Source organism: Doryrhamphus excisus, linkage group LG23 (genome assembly GCF_037039965.1).
Source record: "Doryrhamphus excisus strain RoL-2023G ecotype Guam linkage group LG23, RoL_Dexc_Guam_v1.1, whole genome shotgun sequence".
NCBI classification, from domain to species: domain Eukaryota; kingdom Metazoa; phylum Chordata; class Actinopteri; order Syngnathiformes; family Syngnathidae; genus Doryrhamphus; species Doryrhamphus excisus.
In genome coordinates, this window is record NC_136379.1 from 4319201 (window position 1) to 4345366 (window position 26166).

Genomic DNA, 26166 nt, shown 5'->3' on the forward strand with positions numbered 1-26166 from the left:
GAGGGATTAATAAGCATGAGCTCACTTATTGAAAGCTAACGTTGGTGCTCTCATTGTTTACTGTAAAGAAAAGAATGTGTGCTTTCCGGTTCTCATGGCCTTTGGGTCGTCATGAGAGGAGACAATAAGATAAAAGGAAAGTATGAGAAAGACTGAGGAAGTACACGAAGTACGACTTGCTTGATGGACACCATGCAACACGTTTTTCTGGCTACTGTGATGATGCAAGCCTTGTTTTCATTCATGGACTGGATGCTACAGTTCAGGTTTTAGGTTTTTGGTTACTATGGCAACTGTAGAAAACACAAAGACACACTTCTGGGGTGTTGCTGACGTTGGACTATAAGGGCCACATTGGAGAGTAAGTATATATGTAATGTGAATAAAGTTGTACTAGTACTATGTACTAGGGGAAAAAAGGCATAATATTAGTTGGAACTTTAGAGCATAGCTTTTTTTTAGCTTTATGCTTGAAATTTGAGATTTTTTCTATGAGAAGAAATCTGCAAATTTCCAGAAATGTAGTTTTAATTGTACTAGAATATTACAAAAATGAATTTCGGAAATGTAGAGCATAGTTTTTCTGTTTTATTTTCAAAATCTGAAATATTTTTTCCATAGAGAAACTTATATATACTATATATTACAAGAAGAAAGTTGTAAACTTACATGAAAAAAAATCATAAATGTACTAGAAAAAAGGTGTCATAAATTAAGAGCAGAGTTTTTTCAGATTTATTCTCATATTTTTTTTTCTGAAAAAAGTTGTAAATTTTGGAGGATAAAGTCGTACATTTACAAAAAAAGTTGTACATTTAGGAACATGTAGTATTAAATATACTATAAATAAATGCATAATATTACATTATATTACGAATTTTGTAAATGTAGAGCATAGATGTTTTTGTTTTATTCTCGAAATCTCTGATTATTTTTCAGAAGAAAAAAGTAATATTAAAGTCATAAATTAAGAGCATAGTTTTTCAGCTTTATTCTGAAAATCTCCGATTTTTTTTTTAGTTTTCTGAAAAAAAGTTGTAAATTTCTGAGAACAAAGGTGTACATTTACAAAAAACCTTATTTTTAAATTTAACAAAAAAGTACCAGAAAAAAAAGCCAAATATTTCAAATTTCATAAATGTAGAACATATTTTTTTTAGCTTTATTCTTGAAATCTCAGATCATTTTTTTCAGAAGAAAAAAGTCGTAATATGACAAGTCGAAAGTTGTAAACTTACAAGAAAAAAAATCAGATATTTACGAGAATAAAGTCATAAATGTACTAGAAAAAAAAGGTGTAATATTAGTTGTCATTGTTGTTTTTAATAGTTGTTAATTCATGAGAAAAATGTTGTAATATTACAAAAATAAATTATAAACGTAGAAGAAAAAAACTAAGTAGATTTAAGAGAATTATTATTATTATTATTATTATGATAAGAATAAAGTGGCTCTGGTGAGGATAAGCGGTAGAAAATGAATGAATGAATAAAGTGTAAATGTTAGGTGTCATGTGGTCATCCGTGTAACAAAGGTTACCATTTTTTCTGATTAATTATCGCAGGATTTACCAAATTAATATTCATATATATATTTACTGATTATTTTCCATATTGGTCCAAAGGGTTCGGCAAACGTTCTGATGTTTGACCATAAAATCCCCAAAAGAGCGTGTGCAGAATGTAAATGGAAGTTAGCTTTGTTTGTTGCTAAGATAACTGGAACGTCGCTGTGAGGAATTTCCTGGACGCTTCCACAATCCCAGATGCCAACATTTTACTGTGCCAAGTCTTCTTCTACGTCTTATGTTCTCTTGTCTTTTTTTGAAGGACGCACTTAGCCCTTTGCAGACTGCGCACATGTTAGCACATGTTAGCACATGTTAGCACATGTTAGCACATGTAACCATTTAGCCACACTAAATGAACCCCAACGCTAGTGAACACGTCATAAATGCACACTTACAACTACATAGGCAATAAACAACAATAAGTGCTCACAACAAACTCGCACAGTATGGATATCTTTTCCACAAGGCATGCTGGGTAGCCCACAGTATGTCTTGTTAAGATTATTAAGAAGTGTTAGTTGTAGCTGTTTATTAGCCTCCCCGGTAGAGTAGTCGTGGTTGTTATGTTGCTATTTATTTGTAGAGTGACTTCAGTTGATGTTGTGTTTAAAGACCTCAGTGTCTGACCTGAGTGTTGGACCCCAACGCTGGTCAAATTCATTCATTCATTCATTCATTTTCTACCGCTTTTCCTCACGAGGGTCGCGGGGGTGCTGGAGCCTATCCCAGCTGGCTTCAGGCGAGAGGCGGGGTACACCCTGGACTGGTGGCCAGCCAATCACAGGGCACATATAGACAAACAACCATTCACACTCACATTCATACCTATGGACAATTTGGAGTGGCCAATTAACCTAGCATGTTTTTGGAATGTGGGAGGAAACCGGAGTACCCGGAGAAAACCCACACATGCACGGGGAGAACATGCAAACTCCACACAGAGATGGCCGAGAGTGGAATTGAACCCTGGTCTCCTAGCTGTGAGGCCTGCGCACTAACCACTAGAGCTGGTCAAATTGTCTGTCAAAAAATTTTTTGTGCTACATTTGTGCTACGTTTGTGCTGTTTTGTGCGGTTAAAATGAAAGTTTTTGCTGCTTTCATTTTTGAGTTATTACACTTTATTTCATAGCTCGGAATTGAACTGAAATAGTCTTATTTCTTGGTGCTATGTTTGGGCTGTATTGTGTAGTTAAAACAAACGTTTGCACTGCTTTCGTTTAGATTATAAGCAATCTAAGTTTTGGCCAATTATTATAAGTTTTGGGCGCTGGTTATGTAATAGGCCAAAACTTCAATCATTCATAACTCCAAAACAAAAGCAGCCCAAACGTTCATTTCAACTGCACAAACCAGCACAAACGTAGCACAAAAAAATGAGACTTCTTCGGTTTATTTTCGCACATGTAATAATTCTGACCTATGTAAGAAACTGTAATAACTCTGTAATAACTCCAAAACAAAAGCAGCCCAAACATTCATTTCAACAGCACAAACCAGCAAAAACGTAGCACTAAAAAATGGACTATTTTGGTTTCATTCTGAGCATGTTGGAGGGCCTGGTGACCTTTGGTTGACCTATGTAATCAACTGTAATAACGCTGTAATAACTCTGTAATAACTCCAAAACAAAAGCAGCCCAAACGTTCATTTCAACTGCACAAACTAGCAAAAACGTAGCACAAAAAATGAGACTATTTTGGTTTCATTCTGAGCATGTTGGAGGGCTGGGTGACCTTTGGTTGACCATAACTGTAATAACTCTGTAATAACTCTGTAATAACTCTGTAATAACTCAAAAACAAAAGCAGCCCAAAGGTTCTTTTCAATTGCACAAACCAGCACAAACTGACCAGAGTTTTGTGTGAGGTGGGGGGGGCAACTTCACTAAGTGCACCGTGAGCTAGCATTATGCTAATCCTTGATGAAAGGAGTTTTTCCCGTGTTGTTTTATTTGTGTCAGTTATGATGTATAACTGGCGAGGAGCCATTGCCTCTCATCCACGCCGTGACGCGGTGCACGTGCACGTGCACGTTTGTGTGTTTGTGTCATTGTTTAGCTGTCAGCTATGATTTTAATCAAGCGTATTACATCCTGTTTAATTACAGAGAAGAAAGACCGGTTCCGGAAAGGGCACTTCCTGTACGGGCTGGTGATGTGATTACGCTGCGTGTCGTGTGCTTTTAATGTGACAGCTGACGAGCAATACCAAAATAAAGACGTCCACCTCCGATACAATTACATTAAAAAATGGCCCTACTATATAAGTCATTGCCGGTTACACCCACAGGCCACTTGATTAGGTACATTAGGTACGAGCTGTATTCAGCTGTCCAAGTGATGCTCTCTAATGGCTTTCTAATGGGGCCGCTGGCATCCGTCCATCACTTTCTAGCATTATTAGTCTTGACTGAAGTGTTGGCTCAGCACATTGAAAGCTTCTTTCCTGCGTATGTCATCCATCCATAAATATGACCAGGCCCGCATGGGCGCCGATGGGAGGAAGCACGATAAAGCAGGCCGTGTTGGGAAATGTTTTGTGACTGGAAATCAATAGGAGAGGTCACATGCAGGTTTCTTATGCTTTTTATATACAATACAGAGCAGTGGCTTCAGTATAAAATGGGTCGGACAACAAAAAAGTATCATTTCCTATTGGGGGTAATGTGTTATACTGTAGAGCATTGTATTATTTAACCCCGCCTCTCGCCCGAAGACAGCTGGGATAGGCTCAAGTACCCCCCCCCCCCCTCATGAGGAAAATGAACTGTATTATTTATATTTGCACTTCAGTGCACTAACTCATCATGGCATTTGCATTGTTTGTCTACAGGCAGCTGTGGTTGCTATGGGAAAAAGAGTCCCTAGCAACCGCACCTGCAGGTTGTGTAATTTGAGCCACAGGTTCTTTTACATGTCAACAACTCATCTGACCTCCACATCAAAAACATGCTAACTTTGCTACAAACAACCACCACAACCATTATGAGGATATTTTTATTACATTTGAAGTAATCCTACACACCAAACACAGTAAAGTACTAAGACAACAGGAAGAAGTGAAGTAAAAGATCTTACCAGCTAAATTAAGATATCGTTAAGTAAACATCAGGCAGCCAAACTCAAGACAAAATACAAAATATGTTCATTTTTATTTGAACATCCATACAAGTTAAGAATACATAATCTGTGAATAAAGTATTTATGTAAATATATGTCTGGAAATGGTGTAAAAAAATACATCCAATAGGTTTTCACTTTCATTCCTTTTCTTGAAATTTGGCGCCTCCTGGTGGTTGAAATGAGTATTACGGCCACACAGAGGCTAAAGCCATACATGAAATAAGTCATAATGCTACAGACTTAAGTCGTAATAAAGCATGAAGAGTTTAATGATAAATATAGTCTGTTACTGGGTAAAAAAACATCTTTGGTTAGGTTTAAACTTTTTTGGTAGATAAATAAAAGCTTGTATTTAAAAACTTAAAGGGCTTAATGAAGGCTTGCTTTGCTGCAGGTCTGGACAGTTCATATTTATATGTGACTGTCAAATTACATATACTTCCTGTATTATTATTATGTATAATTACATATACTTCCTGTATTATTATGTATAATCACATATACTTCCTATTATTAATACACTGGTGTCAAAAAGTGTTTGCCCCCTTCCTGTTTTCTTCTTTTTTGGTATGTATGTCACACTTCCCCAGTTAAACAGTTAAAACATAACTGAGATTAATTAATCAGTGTGGAAAAAGGTTATTAAAGCCATTTCTAACGCTTTGGGACTCCAGCACAACACAGTGAGAGCCATTATCCACAAGTGGTGAAACTTCCCAGGAGTGGCCAGCCAACCAAAATGACCCCAAGAGTGCAGCGACGACTCATCCAAGAGGTCACAAAAGACCCCACAACAGTAGTCCTGAAGAAGTCCTGACCTGAATTTGACGCTTTGATTGCAGTTATTGGGGTTAGCGGGCAATCCCATTTTGTCACACGGGGCCGTAAAAGGTTGACTAACATTTAAATTATACTTTGATGATCTGAAACAATTACGTAAGTGTGTAAAAACTTTTTGACAGCGATGTATTAATATGTTTCAGTGGAGTTGGTGCACAGTGAAAAAGGTCTAACAAGGACATACAAACATCCCTGATTAATAACAATAACCAGCAACTGTTATTAGCCTCCAGCCATCTGGAGGATGAGATCTCGAGCGTCCTGAACACCTGAGCTAAGCTCCGCCTCCCCTTTCTTCACACACGTACCGATGAGGAACATCTTACGGTCTCCAACGTGAGAAAGCTCCAAAGCGTCGTGGAGGTCAGTGATGCTGCAAGCACCCGGAAGGTCCTGGAAGACAAGATGGAACAGGACCTTCTTCAAGCGTCAAGCTGTTGCCATGGCGCCGTGGGTTCTTTTATGATTTAAGAAGCCTTCTGGAGTGTTTGCTGTCATCCTCACCTGCTTGTTGGCCAGCACCATCAGAGGCAAGGTGGGGTCGGAGCTCAGCAAGCCGTGCAGCAACGTCTTGACGATAGCGAAGAGCTGCGTGGCGGCTGAGTCCACCACAAACACCAACAGCAGAGCCTTGGACATGTACCTCTGCCAGTAGGGCCTCAGCGCCTCGTGACCGCCAACTGATAGCCAAGACAAGACCAGGCAATGCCATAACTGCTGGATGTTCATTATTAGGGGTGTAAGAAAATAGCGTTTCAGAGATATATCGCGATACTTCGTTCCACGATACTGTATCAATATTAAAAAGTATGATATGGATATTTGAAACGTCCTCACACATAAACACAGTTCAACATGGCCGAATGCCAGCACATAACAGCGGCCCCTGCGGCGTACAAGGCTGAAGTGTGGACACATTTTGGATTTCTACACAAAGTAGGGTGTGCAGAAATGGACAAAACCCATGCCGTTTGGAAAATGTGTGATCTGCGAGTCCACTTAGCGAGACACCATGAGGACCTGCCGCTAGCAAGCAATGCCAAGGTCCTTTTGTATACTACAAAAGTAGTACTGTAATATTGCAGGTATTTTGTTTTTCTAATTGATATCACTATTTTGTTAAATAATGGTTATTTCAAGCATCCTAAAAGGACTTTTTACTGATGTTAGTTACTTTGTTCCACAAAAATACTCTTCTGATGGTGGATAAGTCAGGGACTTTATACTCTGCATTTTTTTTTTACAGCTAATAGAATGTGAACATTTGAGCAGGATCTTGAGACATAATTTCATTCATTGTTTTTTATTTGTAAATTTAAAGCTGGATGTTAAAGCTTTATTTCAAGTTTTTACAGAGGAAAGTTTGTGATACAGCATAACATACTGTTCTAATGGAATAAAAATGTGTTTAGTAAGTGCATATTGCTGGTGTAATTCAGTTTTCCCAGGAAATAATCTTTAACTACAAGAAAAATAAAAAAATATCACCTTGTTAACAATATCGTGAGCCTAGTATCGTGATACGTATAGTATCGCCATATTCTTGCCAATACACACCCCTAAATCACTAGTCCTAACGGGACTTACTCTCCAGGAACTCAACTTGCAGGTCTTCTCTGTTAATGGAAACGGCGTGAAAGCCGTGCGTCGGCTCCAAATCCACATCCAGGCTGCCGATGGCCAAACAGTGCAGGAGGCTGGACTTGCCGGCTCCATCTAGACCCAGAACCAGAACTTGGGTACCCTCTGACTTGGCTGGCCTGGGCTGCTGCACACAGACATGGGGATACATTAGCATGGAATGTTTGCAAAAGTGTAAAATAACTAAACAAAGTGACAACAAATACTATTTTTGATAATTTTGACATTTTTCTTCAATTAGATACTGACTCTACCATTAATATCGATATTATCGATGATTGGGTCGACCCGCCAAAGCACATAAAACATCACCGGGGTCTCCATGAAAGTATGACCGCCTGTGGCGACGCCTACCTCGGATGCTTTTTGCACTCTCTCGGCGGCGACCACGGGCTCCACAGCAGCATCAACGACTGTTTCTTCGGCATCTTCTTCCCTCTTGTCCTCCAAAATCGTTTCTTCCACTCCCTTCCCGGCTTTCTCTCGGTGAGTTTTATCGGTCTTCTTCTCCCCGGAGAAGGACGCGTAGTTCCAGATGACATAGGCCAGTCCTCCCGCCAGAGCCACGGAGACGCCGATGACGCCGGCTTCCCTCAAGCCTAACATGGCACTAACTCAACCCCGCCAAGCTAACAACTGCTTTAAATGTTTTTAAATAAACATTTCCATCATGGCTGAGCATTAACTTGAACACCTTCTTGGCTCACTCCTCCATCAACAAGTGGATTAATAGACACGGAAGGAAGTGCAGGAGGAACTTCTCGACCGTACTTCCGGTTTGGAGCTCTATGTTGATGCAGTGTATCGGTTTGACCACTAGATGGCACAACTGACACCAAAATATAGTGCAGGAGGCTATGTTTTTCAATTGTTTTATTTTTTATTATATAAATAAACGATATGTTTTTTACTTCGACAACTTTAATATGTATTTTGATGACATATTAGTCATAACAAATTACAATTATGGAAAACCAAGGCGAGGAAGGTGGCGGGACCAGACGGCATCAGCTCCAGGCTCCTGAAGTCCTGCGCGGACGAGCTGTGCGGGATTGTTGAGCACATCTTCAACCTGAGCCTGAAGCTGGGGAGGGTGCCACAGGTGTGGAAGACATCCTGCGTGGTTCCTGTCCGCACCCCAAGGACCTCAGCAGCTACAGGCCGGTGTCACTTACATCACACCTGATGAAGACCCTGGAGCGGCTGATCCTTGACCATCTCCGCCCCCTGGTGGGTCCTTTGATGGACCCGCTTCAGTTCGCCTATCAACCTGGCACTGGGGTGGACGACGCCGTCATCTTCCTCCAGCACAGAGCGCTCTCTCACCTGGAGAAACCTGGGAGCACGGTGAGAATCATGTTCTTTGATTTTTCCAGTGCGTTCAACACCATCCAGCCAGCACTTCTGAGGGACAAGCTGGAGCACACAGGGGTGGACCTGCACCTCACATCGTGGATACTGGACTACCTCACCAACCGTCCACAGTATGTGAGGACACGGGACTGTGTGTCCGACACGGTTGTCTGCAGTACGGGGGCTCCGCAGGGAACGGTCCTGGCTCCGTTCCTTTTCACCCTCTACACAGCAGACTTCTCCTACAACACACCAACCTGCCACCTGCAGAAGTTCTCTGACGACTCTGCAATCGTTGGCCTCATCACAGAGGGGGACGACTTGGAGTACAGAGGACTGACACAGGACTTTGTGGATTGGTGCCAGCGGAACTGCCTCCAGATCAACACGGGGAAAACCAGAGAGCTGGTGGTGGATTTCCACAGGCGCATCCACTCTCCTCCAACACCAGTGAACATTCAGGGAATGGACATTGAGATGGTGACATCTTACAAGTACCTGGGTGTTCACCTCAATAATAGGCTGGACTGGACTCATCACACAGAAGCACTTTACAGGAAGGGCATGAGCAGACTCTATCTGCTCAGGAGACTGAGGTCTTTTGGAGTGCAAGGGGCACTCCTCAAGACGTTCTATGACTCTCTTGTGGCTTCAGCCATTTTCCAGGGAGTGGTCTGCTGGGGCAGCAGCATTTCGGCTGCGGATAGGAAGAGACTCAGGAAGGCCAGCTCTGCACTGGGTTGCCCCCTTGACCCAGTGGAGGTGGTGGGAGAGAGGAGGATGTTGGCTAAGCTATCATCCATGTTGGAGAACGACTCCCACCCCCTGCAGGACACTTTGACAGCACTTGAGAGCTCCTTCAGTGATAGACTGCTTCACCTCAAGTGTGTGAAGGAGCGATATCGCAGGTCTTTTCTTCCTGCAACTGTCAGGCTGTACAACCAGCACCGCTCCCAATAGACTTCTACACTGCTATGTACATCTGTGTAATACTTGCTTTTATAGTCTAGTTACTCCAGACCCCATTCATTGTGCAATATCTGATCAACCTCCATGTGCAATATTAAGGGCTCTAAATGCAATATACTAAGTTCTATGTGAAGTATTTCCATAATGCCTCATATTAACTCTCTAACAAGATCTCAGTGTATAGACTGGTCATATATCTCATCTGGTTTCATATTATCTCCATACTGTATTGTATATAACTCTGGGAAAAACTGTTGATTTTTGTTAATACTTGGGTTGTTTATATTGTTTATTTTTCTATATTGTGTATTTTGTACTCTTGCTGCTGTGCAATACAAATTTCCCCATTGAGGGACGAATAAAGGCATATCTTAATCTTATTTTTACACAATGTAACCTAAATAGTTCAGTTGCTACAGAGGGAAACATTTGTCCTCTTCCAAAATCATAACATATTTTTCACCTTCAGTCCTGATTGTGATCAGGGTTGAAATCAATCAAATATCAGGTATTTATGAATAAACATTTTTATTAAATTTAAATAATTCAACTAAAGTTAGATTATAACAAAACGTGCGTACTGTACATCAACTGTGTATGTTTCTGAGGTTAAAAGGTGATTACGGCTTGAAGCGGCCCTGCCATTTCTGCCTCAATGGCACCCCCTCCTGGTCAGGGGCGCTCAGCAGCCACGGCGCCAGCTCGGACTTCTCCGTGTTCTTCCCGAGGGCCTTCCACGTCCTAGCCCGCAACGAGAGAGGCTTGGCCGGATTGACTTCGCGGCCGCCGTGCTCCTGCTCTGGTCCCGAGCTGGACGAATGCACCGCCCCCTGCCGGTGCCTCCTGGACTTGGATCCATGATCGTCTGGTTTTCCGTAGCTCTTCTTCTTGATGGATGCCAGGAGGGAGGCTCTACTGTGACTGTCTTCTTCATAGATGGGTTTCTCCTCATCTTCTTCTTTAGTTTGATGGAAGGTGTTGTGCTGCCATGTAACGAACTCAGTCAAAGTTGTCTTTAAACGTGAAGCAAACTGTGTATGTGTCATGGCTGCCTGGTGGCGGACCTCCTCCAAGTCTTGCTTCATCTTCTCATAATGGTTCTGGATGTTGGTGACCTCCTCCAGGTAGTCTTCAGACAGGAGGTCATTCACTGCGGTGGCCCTCGCCAGCATCTCGCTGCACAACTTCTGATTCTTGGGCCTCTTGGGTTTCCGGAAGTTAAGCGAATGCGGCATGGCGGTGTACTGGAAGGCTTTGGAGGAGACAAGCTTCCGGTAGATGTACACCACATCCAGGTGGCCCGAGACCATGGAGTCTTGCAGGAACTTCTGCACGTAGTCCCAGTCCCTGAGAGCCAGGCGGATGTGCACAGGCGGGGTGACGAGCTGCGTGTTGTAGAAGGCGTACATCAAGTACAGACCTCCGACCCGGACTTGGAAGCAGTAGGGGGGCAGGAAGTACTTGGCGGCTGTGATCATGGCCACCTTGCAGAACTCCCTCATCTCGCCCACGCCGAAGATGCCCAGGAAGACATCCGAGAATCGCATGTCCCTCCAGATGGCCGAGAAGTCGTCGAAGCGGATGGAGTCTTTCTGCTGGAAGCGGCCGAGGAGATCTTCCACGTCCTCGCTCAGAGGCTCGTAGACGTTGTCCACGTATTTGGGAGGCATTGTGGACAAAATGAAGAGGATTAGCCACAGTAAATGCAAACAACCTTGTCTGGCGATTTTCAATGTAGTGGGCGGGGCTAATTAGCTAATATTGAATGCAGCCAATTAAACGAAATTAGGCATTGTAGTCGGTGTTCGAGTGTAATTTGGACAACGAACTGATCCATTCCAGTTACTACTGTCTACTGGGGCAAGGGGAAAATAAATGACTTGTCGCGCCAAATCCAAATTTTACAGGTGAAAACTCCGCCAGAAAAAATCAAAAGACAACACCTCATCTCCGTGGCCCTACCAACATCCAATCACTGTTAGCATGCAAATGAAACCGCCCTCCTTCTCTAAGTAAACATCCAATCACTGTTAATAGGCAATTGGAGACCGCCCGCCTTCCCTCAGTAAACATCCAATCACTGTTAATATGCAAATGCAGACCGCCCGCCTTCACTCAGTAAACATCCAATCACTGTTAGTATGCAAATGAACATTCTAACTGTGGCGTCATATTTTAAGACAGACCGGCCTTTGAGGTAACAGCGAACGCTGTACCGCTTATCAACTAATCAACTAAAAACAACGGATAATGTAACGTATATAATTGTTCAATCACGTGGGGAATTAGCTAATGAATAGCCGTTATTCCCGAGTGGGAGGGTTTCTCGGCCACGCAAGCAGACTGCCTGGAGCCTTGTCTTCAGGTGGGTCGGGTCTCAGGGTAGAGGCCTCACAATGTGCAATCCACTTCTCCAGGTTGAATATAAAAATATAAATTACAGAGGCATGAGCCTAATATGGTTCATTTCGTACTTTTTAATTAAAATGTGTTTCGTGTTTGTCTCACCTAAGAAGGTCACAACTTAAAAATAAACACAGCTTTTGAGTCCATTTGATGCCACTTCCTGTGCTATCAAAATAAGACAAAGGAGAGTTGAAGGCTTTGACTGAAAATGAAAAAACTGGGACCCTAAAAAACAAAACAAAAAAATTTGCATTGTATGGTCCTTCCATCCGTCTGTTCTTCCATCCAGGGCTACCAGCCTCCTTTGCCCCCCTTTTTCTTCTTCTGTGGTGCCTTCTTACGAGTGGCCCCAGAGGAGGCGGGTTTCTGCTGTCGTGGAGGGATGACGTTGGTGGGGGCTGAGCCGGACGCAGAGCCTGGTCGAGGGGAGGTCGGGGGGCTGCTGGCGGTCTTACTAGCATCCCTGGATCACAGGCGATTGGAGAAGTGAGTGTTTTTAATATTTTTAATTTAAACTGTAATGAGCTAACAAACAGGAAGTTCAACTCACAGCTCAGCGGAAGCAGCCGCCGTTGCTCCCTGTGTGCCTTTTCCGATTTGCTCCTTCTTCTTCCCCTTCTTCTTGCCGCGGTAGTAGGAGCGCTCCCTCATGGGCAGCCATCTCTCGGGGTCGGGGGTGGCTTTGGGGTCACAGTTCTTAGGTAGTTTACCTGCAGGGACAAGGTGGAGGGGGTTTCAAACAATGGACCTCTAGTCAAACATTGAGCAAGATGGAGGTTGCCTAGGTCCACCTCCCCCCAAAAAATTACCTTTCTTTTTCTTCCTCTTTTTCTTGATATCCCCTTGGCTTAAAGGACAAAACCATATCCGATTAACCAAAAATGGTCGTTGTTTCTATCAGTTAAAAATGGATAAGAACATGCTGTTACCCTTCTTCTTTGGGAAGGACTTCCCCCGCCACTTTTGCTGCCTTTTTCCTGACGTATGTGGCTCCATGGGAGTTCTCCAGCGCATCCACATCCACCTTGAAGGACATGGTGTCCGCCGAGGGGAGGTGCTTGCTCAGACTGGGAGGGGGGACGTGTTCAGGTAAACACTACTGTGCTAACAAAAACTTGTACACGGAGGACGATTTTGTTGCAAGGATACGATTTGGCTTTATCGGTGTTCACCAGCGAGTAGGCGGAGATGAGTTGCGCCAGAGTGTGGATGTCTTTCGGGTTTTGCCTGTTGGTAGAAATCGCTTATTCACACAGGGCCATGTTTGCTTTAACGTAAATTAGTTTGATGATCTGAAACATTTAAATTTGAGAAACATGGGGGTGGACAACCACCATGTATCCTACCAGACATCCCCTTTCAGCTGCTCTCTTTAATTACAGTAAAGTAAGGTGAATTTTGTGATGGTGAATGCTATCAAAACGAGGAACACACTTGTTTTTTTATTTTATTATTTTTTTTTTACTTACTTCCAGAGCTGCTCCAGATCACTAATGGCTTCCTTTTTCCGTCCATATTTCAGTTTAAAATTGGCGGCTTCTCGCACGAGAGCCAAATGGGCTGCAGAGCCGGGCTACAAATGAGGACAAGCGGGTAGTAAAAATATTAAGAGTGTGAATTCCACAATCAATCAGTATAGATATTGAACCAACCTGTTCTGACTCGTAGTTCTGAATAGCTTGCCTAAAAACGTCAATAGCGCCGTCTATGTCTTCCTCGTGGGAGTACATACTCACGAGAGCTGACACCTGAGGAGGCAGACATTTTTAGGCACAAAAGAGAGCACACCGAAGTCATTTTCTGTACTCTTACCATGCCCGATTTATGCTTGTACTCTTCAATGGACCTCAGGACGTCGCAGGCTTTGGTGACGTGACCTGAGGACCGCATTGTGACACTTTCAGCTTTGGTTAGTTCAACATTTTCAATCTTGTTGCATGGAAAGTATGCGCACCTTGAACTAAATACAACTGTGCCATCGTCAGTTTGATTCCCGATGCGCTCTCTGGATGCTGGTCTGAAAATTGCTACAGAAAAAACAAAATAAAAAGGCAGTTAGTACACTGCTAGTATTGTGTTTGCAGTGGTGTGTGGACCTACCTGGAGCAACTCTATGGCCTTGCTGTGCTGCTTCTCCCTGCACAGTTGAGCCACCTGGATCAGGACTGGACGAGGGTGACCGGGGTTCTGGGACTGAAGACTAGACGACAGTTTCCTGCACTGGTCGGCCTTTTTGATAGCAGCAAAGAAGAACAAATGAGGTTGTGGTATAAAAGTTATTTTGAGCGGGCCTGCTTCAACACACCTGGTTAGTGTACATGGCCAGCAGGGCTTTGTTGAAGTCCATGGCCTGCAGCTGCTTTTTGGCTAGCTTGTATTCCACACCTTCCGCACTTGTCAGCTTTACCTTCTTCTTGGAGTCAAATACGTTTTGGTCCTGCGAAAGATCACATATGAATGAAATTCATAATTTTTAAAAGTTTTAAATAATTCATTTTCAAATTAATCATGACTAATCACCAATTGCTATATTTTATGTAGAGGGGCTGTCAAATGATTAAAATTTGTAATTAAATTAGTTTTCAAATTAATCATGACTAATCGCCAACTGCCACTGTGTCAAACTAATTTTTACTGTATTTTATGAACTGCCACTGTGTAAAACTCATTTTTACTGTATTTTATGAAGAGTGGCTGTCAAATGCTAAAAATCTGTAATTAATTAGTTTTCAAATTAATCATGACTAAATCACCAATTGCCACTATGTGAAATACTCATTTTTGCTATATGAAAAATGAGTATTATGAAGAGAGGCTGTCAAATGATTAAAATTTGTAATTAAATTAATTCGTTTTCAAATGAATCATGACTACTCACCAATTGCCACTGTGTGAAACCACTGTATTTTATGAAGAGGGGTTGCCAAATGATTACAATTAAATTAATTACTTTTCAAATTCATGATTATTAATAGCCAGTGTGTGAAATACACCCATGTTTGCTGTATTTTTTGAGGATAAAGATAAATGATGGGACAGTTATAAGATATAGTATATGCACATATAGGACAGTTAGATATATGTCTCTTTAATAGTGGCTTGACATGACACGCATGCATTAATGATGATCAATATTTTCCACATAATTACCAAAAACATTTAGTTACTGCTGTCAACGTGCTATTTTTGACGGCCCTCGTAAATGTGTGCTAAGCAGCGTCCCCCTCTTGCCACCTTATTTATCGTGATGATGTTGTTTGCAGTCACAGCCAGCAGTCCCACATCAGATGGCCTGAAACAGCACATTAAAAATGAACACCAATCCCAATACAACAGTTCTCCGTATGGAAATTTAAAAGGAATTCTTACTTGAGCTTGATGACCTGATTGTAGAGCTGAAGCGCCTCCTCTGTCCGACCTTGTAACTGCATCACGTATGCCATCTGAGAATGGATGATGGCCAGCTCTGACTCGATATCCTCCTCTGTGATGTCCTGCAAAAATACATAACACGCAATTATACACAGAAGAAGATATTTCAGACATACAGTGAAGAAAATAAGTATTTGAACACCCTGCTATTTTGCTATTTCTCCCACTTAGAAATCATGGAGGGGTCTGAAATTTTCATCGTAGGTGCATGTCCACTGTGAGAGAGATAAACTAAAAAGAAAAATCCAGAAATCACAATGCATGATTTTTTAACAATTTATTTGTGTGATACAGCTGCAAATAAGTATTTGAACACCTGTGTATCATCTAGAATTCTGACCCTGAAAGACCTGTTAGTCTGCCCATTAGAAGTCCACCTGCACTCCATGTATCATCCTGAATCAGATGCACCTGTTTGAGGTCGTTAGCTGCATAAAGACACCTGTCCACCCCATACAATCAGTAAGACTTTAACTTGTAACATGGCGAAGACCAAAGAGCTGTCCAAAGACACCAGAGACAAAATTGTACACCTCCACAAGGCTGGAAAGGGCTACGGAGCAATTACCAAGCAGCTTGGTGAAAAAAGGTCCACTGTTGGAGCTATCATTAGAAAATGGAAGAAGCTAAACATGACGGTCAATCTCAATCGGAGTGGAGCCCCATGCAAGATATCACCTCGTGGGGTCTCAATGATTCTAAGAAAGGTGAGGAATCAGCCCAGAACGACACGACAGGACTTGGTCAATGACCTGAAAAGAGCTGGGACCACCGTTTCCAAGGTTACTGTAGGTAATACACTAAGACGTCATGATGTGAAATCATGCATGGCACGAAAGGTTCCCCTGCTTAAACCAGCACATGTCAAGGCCCGTCTTAAGTTTGCATATGACCATTTGGATGATACAGAGGAGTCATGGGAGAAAGTTTTATGGTCAGATGAGACCAAAATAGAACTTTTTGGTCATAATTCCAATAAGCGTGTTTGGAGGAAGAAGAATGAAGAGTACAATCCGAAGAACACCATCCCTACTGTGAAGCATGGGGGTGGTAGCATCATGCTTTGGGGGTGTTTTTCTGCACATGGGACAGGACGAGTGCACTGCATTAAAGAGAGGATGACTGGGGCCGTGTATTGTGAGATTTTGGGGAACAACCTCCTTCCCTCTGTCAGAGCATTGAAGATGGGTCGTGGCTGGGTCTTCCAACACGACAACGACCCGAGGCACACAGCCAGGAAAACCAAGGAGTGGCTCCGTAAGAAGCATATCAAGGTTCTAGCATGGCCCAGCCAGTCTCCAGACCTGAACCCAATCGAAAATCTTTGGAGGGAGCTCAAACTCCGTGTTTCTCAGCGACAGCCCAGAAACCTGACTGATCTAGAGAAGATCTGTGTGGAGGAGTGGGCCAAGATCCCTCCTGCAGTGTGTGCAAACCTGGTGAAAAACTACAGGAAACGTTTGACCTCTGTAATAGCAAACAAAGGCTACTGTACCAAATATTAACATTCATTTTCTCAGGTGTTCAAATACTTATTAGCAGCTGTATCACACAAATAAATTGTTAAAAAATCATGCATTGTGATTTCTGGATTTTTCTTTTTAGTTTATCTCTCTCACAGTGGACATGCACCTACGATGAAAATTTCAGACCCCTCCATGATTTCTAAGTGGGAGAAATAGCAAAATAGCAGGGTGTTCAAATACTTATTTTCTTCACTGTAGTCGCAAATGGTGATTAAACATCACTAATTTGAAAAACATGATTGTCAAGGACTGCAAAAACATCCAATATGCACCCGTGGAATACGATACATTTTTAGAAGTGAAACTTACAGCATCATCCGCCAGAGAAATTCTGCAAAGCTCTGAAAAACAAGAACGATGAATATGAAATCGCCTTGCAACCAAACCGTGAAATTGGGCAGAGAAATAGAAATCAGACCTTCAGCTTTTTGCAGCTTATTGAAGGCCTCTGTCAGCTGAGCCTGGCCTATCAGTGTGCAGGCGGCGTTGTAGCAAAGCTCGTACGTTGAGTCAGGAAGGCCCAGATCTTCCTACAAGGACAAAAACAATCCTAAAAATCACACAAAAACAAGCACAGAAAAGTATCTGCTCATTTCTAGCGGGTGCCTTACCAACTGGTTCTTCTCCCACTGACTTGTGGCGGCCATGACAGCAGCCAGGTTGGTCTTTCGCTCCTCTTCGTACTCATCCTGAGAGTTTCTGATCAGATCCTTGTAGACAGACTTACATTCGTTGTAACGCTCAAGTCTGTACAACTAAGCAGATGGCAGATGTCTTTACTTAACAACAGTGTAATACAGTGGGGCAAAAAAGTATTTAGTCAGCCACCAATTGTGCAAGTTCTCCCACTTAAAAAGATGAGAGAGGCCTGTAATTTTCATCATAGGTACGCTTCAACTATGAGAGACAAAATGAGAAAAAAAAATCCAGATAATCACATTGTTTGATTTTTAAAGAATTTATTTGCAAATCATGGTGGAAAATAAGTATTTGGTCACCTACAAACAAGCAAGATTTGTGGCTCTCACAGACCTGTAAGTTCTTCTTTAAGAAGCTCCTCTGTCCTCCACTCGTTACCTGTATTGATGGCACCTGTTTGAACTGGTTATCAGTATAAAAGACACCTGTCCACAACCTCAGACAGTCACACTCCAAACTCCACTATGGCCAAGACCAAAGAGCTGTCAAAGGACATCAGAAACAAAATTGTAGACCTGCACCAGGCTGGGAAGACTGAATCTGCAATAGTTAAGCAGCTTGGTGTGAAGAAATCAACTGTGGGAGCAATTGTGAGAAAATGGAAGACCTACAAGACCACCGATAATCTCCCTCGATCTGGGGCTCCGCGCAAGATCTCACCCCGTGGGGTCAAAATGATAACAAGAACGGTGAGCAAAAATCCCAGAACCACACGGGGGGACCTAGTGAAAGACCTGCAGAGAGCTGGGACCATATTAACGAAGGCTACCATAAGTAACACACTCCGCCGCCAGGGACTCAAATCCTGCAGTGCCAGACGTGTCCCCCTGCTGAAGCCAGTACATGTCCAAGCCCGTCTGAAGTTTGCTAGAGAGCATTTGGATGATCCAGAAGAGGATTGGGAGAATGTAATATGGTCAGATGAAACCAAAATAGAACTTTTTGGTATCAACTCAACTCGTCGTGTTTGGAGGAGAAAGAATGCTGAGTTGCATCCAAACAACACCACACCTACTGTGAAGCATGGGGGTGGAAACATCATGCTCTGGGGCTGTTTTTCTGCAAAGGGACCAGGACAACTGATCCGTGTAAATGGGAGAATGAATGGGGCCATGTATCGTGAGATTCTGAATGAAAACCTTCTTCCATCAGCAAGGGCACTGAAGATGAAACGTGGCTGGGTCTTTCAGCATGACAACGATCCCAAACACACCGCCCGGGCAACGAAGGAGTGGCTTCATAAGAAGCATTTCAAGGTCCTGGAGTGGCCTAGCCAGTCTCCAGATCTCAACCCCATAGAAAATCTTTGGAGGGAGTTGAAAATCCGTGTTGCCCAGCGACAGCCCCTAAACATCACTGCTCTAGAGGCGATCTGCATGGAGGAATGGGCCAAAATACCTACAACAGTGTGTGAAAATCTTGTGAAGAGTTACAGAAAACGTTTGATCTCTGTCATTGCCAACAAAGGGTATATCACAAAGTATTGAGATGAACTTTTGTTTTTGACCAAATACTTATTTTCCACCATGATTTGCAAATAAATTCTTTAAAAATCAAACAATATGATTATCTGGATTTTTTTTTCTCATTTTGTCTCTCATAGTTGAAGCGTACCTATGATGAAAATTACAGGCCTCTCTCATCTTTTTAAGTGGGAGAACTTGCACAATTGGTGGCTGACTAAATACTTTTTTGCCCCACTGTAGGTAAAAGTTGGTGATTCGACAACACTCATTTATGCCTCACCACTTGGCCGTAGAGCTCCTTCAGCTTGTCCGTCTGCTCGGGGGCATTTTCTATAGTCTTCAGAGAACTTTCCACTCGATTGAGGCGATACTCGCAGTATGCTTTCTCAAACACAAGCTCACTGAGGAGGAGTAAAAATAAATAAATGCTTGATCAACTCTGCCTTCATTGATAAGGAGCCTTTTGTTTTCTCTCAAATAAATAAGAGGACTTACCTGCCGAGAACCTTAGAATGAGTGTTCATGACATTTAAAGCCTCCTTGAAGCTGCCATTCTGGACAAGGCAAACTGTTTTACAGTGAAGGGCTGTCACATCGTCTCTGTTTTCTTGCAAAACTGTTACAGAAGTAGACAGCAGACAAAACCTCTTATAATAAAAGCAAAAACGACGATGAAAAGCGTGTATTGAGTATTGAAGGGCTAGTCAGCTGTCATGATAGAGACACGTCACAAATCACATGCAGACGGCGCAACTTAACTTTACAAGTTCATATAGTACACGCGAAGCCAACAACACTATACAGTACGTGTAGTGACAGTGACATTGTGCAATAAAAGAGAAAAGCCATCTGAGAGTAGACATTAAAGTGCCATACGGCCCTTAGCCTAGCCGCATGCTAAAGGCTGCTCAGGGAGTTAGCCAGAGCACTGCTAATTGGAGCCACAAGTAAACCATCTTGGCTCACACGGAGCTATAACATTCCAAAACACGGACACCTACTTTTACCAAGCGCTTTCAGGGCTCTTGTGTAGTCTCCATTCTGCCCACAGCGGTTCACTTCGGTCCACAGCGACGCCGTGGAGAGCCCCCCGCTCGCCATCTTTGCTGAGTGGACTACTATGTACTAAGATTCGGATGTAGTTTTGTAACATTTCCGGGTCAATATTAAGAGCTTTAATGTATCCTGGGAAATTTCAAAATGCCACTGATTATCCGACTTTTGTGAACCTATGGCTGTCGTGTTTTGTGTTCTAAGAAGCATTAGTGCCATATTATCAAATATCAAAATATATCAAATATTGAGCTCATTTTGACTTTTGCTACAACACCTTTAATATGTTCATGTAGAAACGTAAAGATTTGGTGATCGCAATAATGTTCAGATTAAACTTGAAATAAAAACAAAAATAGTTAATACCTAATTGTATGTGTAAATCATACTTAAAACACAATCGATACGACTGGTATTAATATTATACGAAGAACCGTCTGATGAAGATTTAATTTTTCCGACTTTGGGCCGAGTCAGTGAAAGCATCTCGCTAACCACCACTGATTTTCAGTCGCAGTCCGCTGAGGAAGAGGGGAGCTGTTGTCATCTGGCCGGCTGTTGTGTCGACCCTTTGTTCAGGGGAAATGGCTGGGATTAAAGGTGCGGCAGTGGATGCTTATCATCAGAGAAATAGAATAAATACCCAAAGTTAACCAGGACATCACGTTAACGTGTTGAAGCTTATGGACGTCTTTGCCATTTTTAGCTAGCTAACCGTATAGCGTGGAAAAGTGCTAGTCGCTTCATAGTCGTTATCATTAGCTCAAAATATTCTATTTACCTTGTCTTTTTTGCTGTGTCAATTAATGAAACTACTACTATGTGCTGGGCACAACAGTTTGACTTGAAGGTCTGATATAGCCTTTTGGTAATAGTAATTATCGCTAATAGGCTAACGCTAGCAAAAGCTTAACTTCAGTGATTACTTGCCAATTAGGATGCTGCTTGTGTGCTAGTGTAAAGTAACGCTTTCCAGGATTGTTAAGTATGGACTACATACGTAAAGGGGGGTCGTTATGGCAGTGTTTGGGGTATTGTCACACGTTTAATCAGCTGGTTAATCACGTGGTAGCCAAGAGGGGATGAGGTTTAGGATGCATTCTTTTGGGATGTGGGAGGAAGCTGGCGTACCCGGGGAAAACCCCTGCAAGCACGAGGAGAACGTGCATACTTCACGTGGAGATGTTGCATAATAATAATAATAATAATAATACCTCAATCGTTGTAAAGGATGATTTGTCATAGCTCCCTTGTAGGTGTACCTCACAAACTGCATCTGTCTGTTGTAGCTCTCATCACACTGTCCTTTGGAGGGGCCATTGGCCTCATGTTCCTCATGCTGGGATGTGCCCTGCCTGTGTATGAGTGAGTACTAATATCAGATATTAGCAAGATAGAACTTTATCTTTTCCTGTTCCCGGGTGCGTTCTTTCAGCGAAGGCTGAGATATGACGTAACACGCAGCTCCAGACGTTCTTCGATTAAAAAAAAAAATGGAGGCGAGCAATCGGCACTGGACTGCTAAGGAAAGTTTGTTTTTGATTCAAACTACATTTCAAGACTGGACGAACGAAAAACTGGCAATACGTAGTTATTCCAACAAGTGAAAGAAAAACTCGGGGAAGTCGGTATCATGTGATGTTGATGTTTACGTTTTACTGCGCATGCCCCATTGACTACTCTGTTGGATTATAGCGGCGCATGTAGACACAAGATTGGCATATTCCTTTCCATATCATTGTTTTCGGAAAAGTCATTCGGAAAGATTCCATTCGGAAAGAGAAAAACTCCTCATGTAAACGTGGCTAATGAGTCAGAATTCTCCTCTGGACAGCATTCACTTACTCGTTATGATACAGAATGTTCTGAGCTTCTGTTTCCATACAGATGGATATTCCTATTTCTTTAAAAATTACAAATTAATGGTGACAGTGCTGTTTTTTTTCAGTGCAGTGAATGTAGTCAAATGCCTAATTAATTCAAATTCTACTAGGTGTAAAAGTTAACTTTGAGTGTTATTGCATATATTATTATATTAAGTACTTACTTGTTCTCTATTCTTTTATTATTGTTAGAACTTGCTTTCCAAGATGCTATAATGTCTGTTTTGTCAAATAAATTACCTGCAAAAAATGTGACTTATACTCTACTACGTCTTATGTACAAGTGGCCTTGTGCAACTTATACTCTGGAGCGACTTATAGTCCAGAAAATACGGTACTTTCTTGTTGAGTCTATTTCTTAAAACTTAAGTCTTCCTCCTCCCTGTGTGGTTACATGGCAGCCTATCAGCGTGCATGACTCGGCTACTTTCCCTCTGTGTGCAGTAAATACTGGCCGCTGTTCCTCCTCTTCTTCTACATCCTCTCGCCCATCCCGTACTGCATCTCAAGGCGGGTTGTCGACGACACCGACTCGGCCAGCAATGCCTGCAAAGAGCTGGCCATCTTCCTCACAACGGGCATCGTCATCTCAGCCTTCGGCCTGCCCATTGTTTTCGCCAGAGCCGAAGTGGTAAGTCCCACAGTTTTGAGTCGTATAAAATGTCATTGTGGCATTTAAGATGGAGTTCTGTCGGGCAGATCGCCTGGGGGGCGTGTGCGCTTGTGCTCACGGGCAACATCGTCATCTTCGGGACCATCCTGGGCTTTTTCCTGGTCTTCGGGTCCAATGACGACTTCAGCTGGCAGCAGTGGTAAAACATCAGAGGGGGGAGGGGGGATTGGTTGAGTTTTTATTGTTAGCTTTATTTTTATTATAATTTGGTCCTTGTTATGATTTATACAATGGCCGCCCATCTGTAGACTCACTCCAGGCTCGTGCAATATTTACTTGTCTTTTGAACGCCTGCTTCATGTTGAACTGGCACAAGGTGGGGGGGGTGTAACATGCTCGACTGTACATCTGCTGCTGCCATATTTTCATTTTTGAGCGAGTAGGGGTGTTAACAAGACAGTCAGTTCATGAGATGAGCCGATATACGACATTGGGTCTACAAGAACAAGACCAGCTTTTAACATTTTAAGAAAAGTGAAATGTAAAAACAATTAAAACATGACAATATATTGCAATCTACTAATTTCATTTATCTACATTACACTCTCTTGCAATCTGTGCGTATGCTAGCGGCCCCCGCCTCCACCCACCGAGACTGTACGACTGACAAAAGGGTTCACTACATTCATGCTGTGGTTTTGTGGAACAAACATGCCAAGGTTTGGAAACCAATGCACAGAGTGAACCCTCTTCCTGCCTGTTTGGAGGCGGTAGACAAGGAAAATAGATAAGCATGCACATGGCAACATATTCAAGCTGGCAAATTTATTATGTGATTAATTCCATCCATTCCTTTTCTATGCGGCTTATTCTCAACTAGGGTTGCGGGACTATGCTGGAGCCTATCCAGCCTATGGAGAGGTGGGGTACACTCTGGACTGGTCGCCAGCCAATCGCAGGGCACATACAGACAACCTTTCACACTCGCATTCATACCTATGGACAATTTAGAATCCACAGTGCATCCATGTGATTAATTCATTTATTTATTATCATCCCAGGCCTCGTTTCCACAAGACGAGATATCGTGTCATGTTTTAATCTAGCAAGCTCTAACAACACGAAATCTTGTGACGCCCCTATTAGCAAACAAAATTTGCCATCAGTGATGCCTGTGAAAATACTGGAAAGAATGTTTAATATCTGACCTTATCAGGCAGGGGTAGGGAACCTATGGCTCAGGATCCAAATGTGGCTCTTTTGATGACGGCATCTGGCTCTCAGACATGTCCTAACACAATCAAATGCATTTTTGTTATTTTTTTTCCACTGACATTTTAAATAAAACATGAAAGAAATCACAGTATTAAATCTTCAAAATATTCAACTTTTTTATGCATTTGGATCCATCCATTTTCTACTGCAATGCAGGTGGCCAGAGCCAATACCAGCTCTCCTTCCAAAACTCCAATATTACTGGGTAAAACGGTAGCCTATCCGGGTCATCAAGAGGTGACCTGTAATCAAATATGGATACGGCGTACGGTGCAAAACCACCAGAAGTTGCATTAATGGTAAGAATCTTTTTTCTCCCATTATTAGCATCAGTATAACAATGTTATTAAAAATCATACTTTGTGACTTACTATTCTGAAATTGTTGGTCATGCTTAAAATACACACATGTAGCTGTAATCCATGTTAAAAAAATATATGAAAAATGTGGCTTTCTGAGCCCCAAAGGTTCCTGACCCCTGTTAGGGCAATGTCAGGGCTGTCTATCATGCTTTTTGTGCACTCCCCTTCACTAGGTGGCAGTAAAGTACCACTATGCTGGCTTGCCAACTGCTAACACACTGTATGGTCATGTGTGTTTATTAAGGGTGGGAATCCTGAGTAACATACACAATACACAATATGTAAGCCCTTGTTGCAGACTTGGCATACTAAACAAAACCCAAAAAAAGGACAATAAGTAATGTTTTTTTTCTCATAGTATCACCTAAATAAGTCAGATGGACCCCGACCCATTTTGTTATGTCCTTCTCAGCAATACTACAGTAAAACTGCACACTAAAACCCACGGTCATCTTTTATGTTCATATTCATCCAGACATCAGCTCCTCAGTGAAGAAATGGTTGTACTAAAAAGCACTGAATGAAGGCAGCAGGTCTGTGAAAACTACTGACACCATTTATTGGGTAAAACTAAACGCTCTGGTGGCAAATCTTTACAAACTAAAAACATCAAGTCCAAAATGTGGAATATGGGAATATTTGTTGTAGCTGTGGGATGGGCCTCTGTGTGTGTGTTGCTGTTTTAGTAGTTTCCTCCCACGCCTGCACTCATGTTGTATTTATTATTTGATAAGCCACACTTCATCTTCATGTTCTGTACTATTTTTTTGGTTTTTTTTGGAGGGAGAATTCAGCATGGTGGAGTTTTTTTTTTAAATAAACGCATTTTTGGAACATCGTTTCTGATATGCCCAGTTATTGATTGAAATTCATTCATTTCTGAGGGTCGCGGGGGTGCTGGAGCCTATCCCAGCTGTCTTCAGGCGAGAGGCAGGGTACACCATGGACTGGTGGCCAGCCAATCCCAGGGCACATATAGACAAACAACCATTCACACTCACATTCATACCTATGGACAATTTGGAGTCGCCAATTAACCTAGCATGTTTTTGGAATGTGGGAGGAAACCGGAGTACCCGGAGAAAACCCACGCATGCACGGGGAGAACATGCAAACTCCACACAGAGATGGCCAAGGGTGGAATTGAACTCGGGTCTCCTAGGTGTGTTGTTAACGTTTACATTTTTGTGGTGAATCGTCATTGCCCATCAAAGTTTGTGTTGTGTTCAGGACCTTTCTAATACCACATTTTGCACCGGGCCTGACCATCCAAAAATGCAAGGAAACACATGTAATAATAATAATAATAATAAACATTGCCGTTCCAACAATTAAAACACATTAACCTTTCATGGTGAAAGACACCAATGAGAGAGGCTGTATCAAACTTCTTCCATTGTGGAGTTGCATCATCACCTCTTTGTGCCTCCCACGCTAAAAAACCCAAGCCGTATTTATGCGTCTTTGGGAGTGAGTGGTAGTGTTGAAAAAAACCCATCATACATCTTTGGTAGGAATGACTTAAAGCCAGCCTAGTGTTTTTCATCCGGATGCATTGGCAAGTGCACAGTTTTAAAAAGTACTTTTTATTGTGATGGCCTTTCAAAGACAAAAGGATATTAAAGTGACACCAACATGCTGGAGAGGAAATTTGATCTCAGGGGAACGTCACGATGTGACCTTTTTCATCATTCCTCGTCCTTAATGTATGCAGCCAAGAAGCATCCTCATTTGTCTCACAGCAGGACCACTCAAAGTGCCTCCAGTCACTCTACCCGCCGTACTCCACACGGTATACAGCTGACGCAGTACAAGTACAACACTATACAACTTACTGAGGCTGGAATGGAAGGAACAATGGAACCAAACTGCTCAGCGTTTGTGTAAATATGTGAGTACACATAAGTCAATGTGTATGGAAGGGCCAAGTAAAAAGAGTGTAGGACAGGAAGTGT

The 26166-nt window shown here is 42.4% G+C and overlaps 4 protein-coding genes across 7 annotated transcripts; 1 reads left to right on the forward strand and 3 right to left on the reverse strand.

The window, feature by feature from the left end:
* Positions 1-5280: 5280 nt before the first annotated feature.
* Positions 5281-7914, reverse strand: arl9 (ADP-ribosylation factor-like 9). Of its 2 annotated transcripts, none has more exons than XM_058061018.2 (4): positions 7529-7914; positions 7121-7298; positions 6038-6213; positions 5281-5926 (listed from the first exon to the last, which is right to left on the reverse strand). In XM_058061018.2, exons 1-4 carry the CDS (start codon positions 7778-7780, stop codon positions 5756-5758), a joined length of 777 nt encoding a protein of 258 aa, XP_057917001.2. In that variant the 5' UTR covers positions 7781-7914; the 3' UTR covers positions 5281-5755. The 2 variants fall into 2 exon arrangements, with proteins under 2 accessions (XP_057917001.2, XP_057916990.2); XM_058061007.2 differs by having other exon boundaries at positions 7121-7301.
* A 2070-nt stretch (positions 7915-9984) lies between these two features.
* On the reverse strand, positions 9985-11599 carry LOC131111857 (snRNA-activating protein complex subunit 1-like). 2 transcript variants are annotated; one of them, XM_058064133.2, is made up of 2 exons: positions 10561-11599; positions 9985-10479 (listed from the first exon to the last, which is right to left on the reverse strand). In XM_058064133.2, the coding sequence occupies exons 1-2, from the start codon at positions 11164-11166 to the stop codon at positions 10117-10119; spliced, it is 969 nt and encodes a 322-aa protein (XP_057920116.2). In that variant the 5' UTR covers positions 11167-11599; the 3' UTR covers positions 9985-10116. The 2 variants fall into 2 exon arrangements, with proteins under 2 accessions (XP_057920116.2, XP_057920115.2); XM_058064132.2 differs by having other exon boundaries at positions 9992-11599.
* A 354-nt stretch (positions 11600-11953) lies between these two features.
* On the reverse strand, positions 11954-23867 carry srp72 (signal recognition particle 72). Of its 2 annotated transcripts, XM_078788436.1 has the most exons (20): positions 23783-23867; positions 21293-21433; positions 19521-19641; positions 19306-19426; positions 17472-17615; positions 17279-17390; positions 17170-17201; positions 15272-15396; positions 15137-15194; positions 14208-14339; positions 14003-14131; positions 13857-13929; positions 13715-13779; positions 13555-13650; positions 13372-13475; positions 13052-13129; positions 12832-12969; positions 12712-12749; positions 12453-12612; positions 11954-12365 (listed from the first exon to the last, which is right to left on the reverse strand). In XM_078788436.1, the coding sequence occupies exons 3-20, from the start codon at positions 19547-19549 to the stop codon at positions 12194-12196; spliced, it is 1806 nt and encodes a 601-aa protein (XP_078644562.1). In that variant the 5' UTR covers positions 19550-19641; positions 21293-21433; positions 23783-23867; the 3' UTR covers positions 11954-12193. The 2 variants fall into 2 exon arrangements, with proteins under 2 accessions (XP_078644562.1, XP_057920337.2); XM_058064354.2 differs by lacking the exons at positions 21293-21433; positions 23783-23867 and adding an exon at positions 20027-20190.
* On the forward strand, positions 20550-23149 carry LOC131114902 (leptin receptor overlapping transcript-like 1). The gene is made up of 4 exons (XM_058064355.2): positions 20550-20678; positions 21368-21443; positions 22406-22592; positions 22661-23149. Exons 1-4 carry the CDS (start codon positions 20663-20665, stop codon positions 22775-22777), a joined length of 396 nt encoding a protein of 131 aa, XP_057920338.1. The 5' UTR covers positions 20550-20662; the 3' UTR covers positions 22778-23149.
* Positions 23868-26166: the final 2299 nt, after the last annotated feature.

What these genes read in the sequence shown, in the direction of transcription:
- LOC131114902 (XM_058064355.2), top strand. An exon ending in TGTGCCCTGCCTGTGTATGA is followed by an intron (nt 21,444 to 22,405) that starts GTGAGTACTAAT and finishes CTCTGTGTGCAG; the next exon opens with TAAATACTGGCCGCTGTTCC. An exon ending in TTTTCGCCAGAGCCGAAGTG is followed by an intron (nt 22,593 to 22,660) that starts GTAAGTCCCACA and finishes TCTGTCGGGCAG; the next exon opens with ATCGCCTGGGGGGCGTGTGC.
- LOC131111857 (XM_058064132.2), bottom strand. Translation starts at nt 11,166, where the DNA reads ATGCCTCCCAAATACGTGGACAACGTCTACGAGCCTCTGAGCGAGGAC.
- arl9 (XM_058061007.2), bottom strand. Translation starts at nt 7,780, where the DNA reads ATGTTAGGCTTGAGGGAAGCCGGCGTCATCGGCGTCTCCGTGGCTCTG. An exon ending in GCAAGTTGAGTTCCTGGAGA is followed by an intron (nt 6,214 to 7,120) that starts GTAAGTCCCGTT and finishes CTTGGCTATCAG; the next exon opens with TTGGCGGTCACGAGGCGCTG. An exon ending in TGGTGCTGGCCAACAAGCAG is followed by an intron (nt 5,927 to 6,037) that starts GTGAGGATGACA and finishes CTTGTCTTCCAG; the next exon opens with GACCTTCCGGGTGCTTGCAG.
- srp72 (XM_058064354.2), bottom strand. Translation starts at nt 20,126, where the DNA reads ATGGCGAGCGGGGGGCTCTCCACGGCGTCGCTGTGGACCGAAGTGAAC. An exon ending in TTTCTCTGGCGGATGATGCT is followed by an intron (nt 15,397 to 17,169) that starts GTAAGTTTCACT and finishes GTATTTTTGCAG; the next exon opens with GACATCACAGAGGAGGATAT. An exon ending in ACAGTTGTATTTAGTTCAAG is followed by an intron (nt 13,780 to 13,856) that starts GTGCGCATACTT and finishes TGCGGTCCTCAG; the next exon opens with GTCACGTCACCAAAGCCTGC.